The 3733-nt window shown below is 40.4% G+C and overlaps 1 protein-coding gene across 1 annotated transcript; it reads right to left on the bottom strand.

Annotated features, from left to right (window-relative positions):
* Positions 1–704: 704 nt before the first annotated feature.
* On the bottom strand, positions 705–2136 carry LOC140207598 (muscarinic acetylcholine receptor M2-like). Its single transcript, XM_072276145.1, has one exon. The coding sequence runs from the start codon at positions 2134–2136 to the stop codon at positions 724–726; it is 1413 nt and encodes a 470-aa protein (XP_072132246.1). The 3' UTR covers positions 705–723.
* Positions 2137–3733: the final 1597 nt, after the last annotated feature.

Here is a 3733-nt window from a genome sequence, read left to right as displayed (position 1 = left end):
GGATGCCAGAACGGCTGGGGTGAAATGAAACAATTTCAATACTTCAACAAGTTAGGCACTATGATCAATTTGAAGGTATCAGCAATCATGTTGAATGTTAGAATTAAAATAAGGATTTGGAGGTCCCAATCAGCGAAAGTACTGTTTGAAAGCTGTCCACTATCTGCACTTGGTGTCTGTGATGAAGTTGTTTACTTACAGTCAATCAAAAGAACACGTCAGGGTACACTTAATGAATTCCAGCGTAATAATTAGGAACTAATACAGTTTTATATACTGTGGTGATTTTGGTTGTGTTCTAATTTATTCTGTATTTCATTTCAATACATAATTTGTTACTTATTTAAATGGTAATTTGTCTTTTTTATACTTTGTTAACTATTTCCATGAAAGTTCGGCTAATTGGGGCAACCATGTAATCGGGCCAAAATGTACAAATCCCAGTGTGCCCCAATTAACTGGAAGGCATTGTATTTGCAATTTAGGCAGATTCATTTACGATTTCACTCCGAAACATCATAATAATCAGAACACTCTTCATTTAAGCAGATGTTAGAAATTCATTAGACATAACTCGTGTGCTTTCACCATATTACATATAATGTCTACTTGAACCATAAATTTGCATTTTGAACATTTACTTACATACATTTATAGATAAACATTATGAAAGTCATCTTTAACATGTATATAATGTTCATGGAGATGAGCTTGTTGCTGATTTTATCTTGATGCACCAATGTCTTTATATTGATACAAGAGAAGATGTTTGAAGGTTTTCTTGAAGGTAGTGTTGCATAGTGCATAGCAGGCTGGGTTGATAGTACTGTTGATGTAACAGAGCCAGTATCCAATAGTCCATACTTTGTTAGGGACGCAGACTGAACAGAAAGTGTTAATGAGTACCATGACATTGTATGGGGTCCAGGTGATGATAAATGCCAGCAGAATAGCCAGGATGGTCCTGGTCACCTTCTTCTCCCGGGTAACAGATCCCTTCTTTTTCTTAGCAGGGGTCTTTGTCATTTTAATAATCTTGTGGGCTGCGGTGAGCTTTCTGTCTTTACTATTCTTGGTGCTGTTGTCTGACACTATTTCAACTGTGGTAGCGCAGTACTCACTCTTTTGGGATTTAGTGACAACCTTTATGCTGGAGAGCTTGGAGCTGCCGATGCTAAAATGCCTTTGTGCAGTGGAGACCTGTGTGCTCTCATCAATCGTTCCTTCCTCCTCCTGGATGGAAGGGACCACACTGAGCGAAGTCGAGTCATTGGAGATCTCCTTTTCCTCTCCTTGGCCACAATGATCCGTCATTACTTCCCCAGCTGCCTCGCCATTTTGTACTTTGACATTCTGCAACCCATCAGGTGCACTGGAAACGTTGTTGTTACTCGGTTTCATTATTTTGCCCCGCACTAGACTGGGAGAAATGGTGTCTTTGTTTGACTCGGGCTCTTTCTTATCCTTCTTGATCTGACTCTTGCTAGCACGGGATATTTGCACATACAAAATAGTCATGGTAATAACCGGTAGATAGAAAGCTGCTATTGCAGTGCCAAAAGTGACAACTGGATTTGAGAAGAACTGTACATGGCACTCACCCTCTTTAGCTGTCCGCCCTCCTACAATGAACTGCCAGAAGAGAATGGCAGGAGCCCACAGGATAAATGACAGCAGCCAAGCAGCTGCAATCATCATCCCTGCCATCTTGCTGGTTCTCTTCGCAGGGTAGCTGAGAGGCTTTGTCACACAGAAGTATCGGTCAAAGCTGATGATAAGAAGGTTCATGACAGATGCATTACTAGCAACATAATCTAGAGCCAGCCATAAATCACACATCACTGGGCCCATGGGCCAGTAGCCAATGACGATGTAAGTGGTGTAAAGGTTCATAGAGAACACACCAATAATCAAATCAGCACAGGCTAAGCTGGAAATGAAATAGTTGTTAATTGTTTGTAACTGTCTGTTTACTTTAATAGAAAGCATAACCAGAATGTTTCCGATAATGGTCACCAGACTCAAAGATAATGCTGAAGTCACAATGAAGATTACTCCAACTGTTTTGTAAGCGCTTCCTCTTTCAATGTCTGTTAGGTTGCTGAGAGATGCATTTGCCTGTGTTGAATTAGCCATCCTTTCCCTTTGAGTTAGCACTGAAACGGTCTAAACGTAGAAAATAAGAGAAAAAGGAGAAAATATTAGCAAACAAGCATTAAAGGATTTCTAATTGAAGTCTCACCATCAAGAACACGCAAGACCATCTGCTGTAAAAAAAAAATCAAGATTGTTGTTGAGAGATTAATTTTTAAACAGGAAACACAGAGATCACTTTTTGTACGTAGTGCCTAACTGAATGACGGTGTTGATGCCCGACATTGCAAACATGTTTTCATTGCATTGGTCCACCTTTATGCACATAAAATGATGGGAAACCTCTGATCCCTTGGTTCCCTTCAGTGCACGTGCTTTAAAAGCAAAAACTATATGAACACGAGAAATCCCAATTGCCTACAGAAATGACGCAAGAAAAACAGATACACATAATTATCCCTCACCTAAAGGAGGAACAACCATGCAATCCAATAAACTTGCAGTCAGAAGTAGAAATGAAGCAAAGTCCAGGAGGGAGAGAAGAATCTGGGACTGAGTTACGTCAGATCAACAACAAGTGTTTCAAAACAGAATGCTAAAGAACCATGTTAATGGTGGCCTAACACTATTGATTTACCCTAGTTATGAAACCCATGAGAACTCTAAACAATGATGGTCTAATATTCTTGAAACTAATAGCCTAAAAGGGGAAGTTATGACCTGCAGAAAAAAGATTAGTGACACCGGAAGCCAAGTGACAGCAATATCCTTGTGGGCAGGTTTGCTGGAGCTGTGGAGGAGGGTTTAAACTGATTAGGCAGGGAGGATGGGAACTGGAATGATAGGTCTGAAGACGGGGCAGTTGGTATACAAGTAGATTCAATGTGTAGTGACACTGTGAGGAATGACAGGCAGATGATAGAGCAAAGTTGCAGTGACTGGGATGAGTTGAAATCTAACATAGTGGTAGAATCGAAAAGGGTAAGGAATACAAGTTTGAAGGTGTCATATTTTAATGCACACTGTACAGTATATGCAATAAGGTAGAGGTTAGAGATTTCAGTTATGACATTGTGGGCATCAGTGAATCGTGGCTGAAAGAAAATCATAGTTGGGAGGTTAACGTCAAAAGACACATTGTATGGAAAGGACAGAGAGGTAGGCGGGGGGGGGGCGGGGTGGAAAGGATTTGTTCGTAAAAAGTGAAATCAAATCCTTAGAAATCGGAAACATTGGATTGGAAGATAGAGTATCCTTGTGATTAGAGTTAAGAAACTGCAAGGGTAAAAAGCCCCTGATGGGAATAATATCCAGACATTCGAACGGTGGCCTAGAGATGGGGTACAAATTACAACAGGAGACAGAAGGGGCATATAAAAATTGAAATGTTACAATAGTCATGGAGAATTTCAATTTGCAGGTAGATTGAGAAATTTAGGTTGGTGCCGAACCCCAACAGTTGGAATTTGTAGAAAGCGTACAAGTTGGGTTTCTACAACCGCTTGTGGTTGAGGACACCAGGCGAAAGGCAATTCTGGATTGAGTGTTGTGTTATGAACCAGATTTCATTAGCGACTTTAAGGTAAAGAAACCCTTAGGAGGCAGTTGTCATAATATGTTAAATCCACCCTGCACTTTG

The sequence above is a fragment of the Mobula birostris genome, chromosome 13 (genome assembly GCF_030028105.1).
Source record: "Mobula birostris isolate sMobBir1 chromosome 13, sMobBir1.hap1, whole genome shotgun sequence".
Lineage (NCBI taxonomy): Eukaryota > Metazoa > Chordata > Chondrichthyes > Myliobatiformes > Myliobatidae > Mobula > Mobula birostris.
The sequence above is the reverse complement of the archived record's forward strand: the minus strand, read 5'-3'. Positions and strand labels throughout refer to the sequence as shown.

Excerpts from the sequence above, each read along its gene's own strand:
- LOC140207598 (XM_072276145.1), bottom strand. The coding sequence starts at position 2,136 with ATGGCTAATTCAACACAGGCAAATGCATCTCTCAGCAACCTAACAGAC.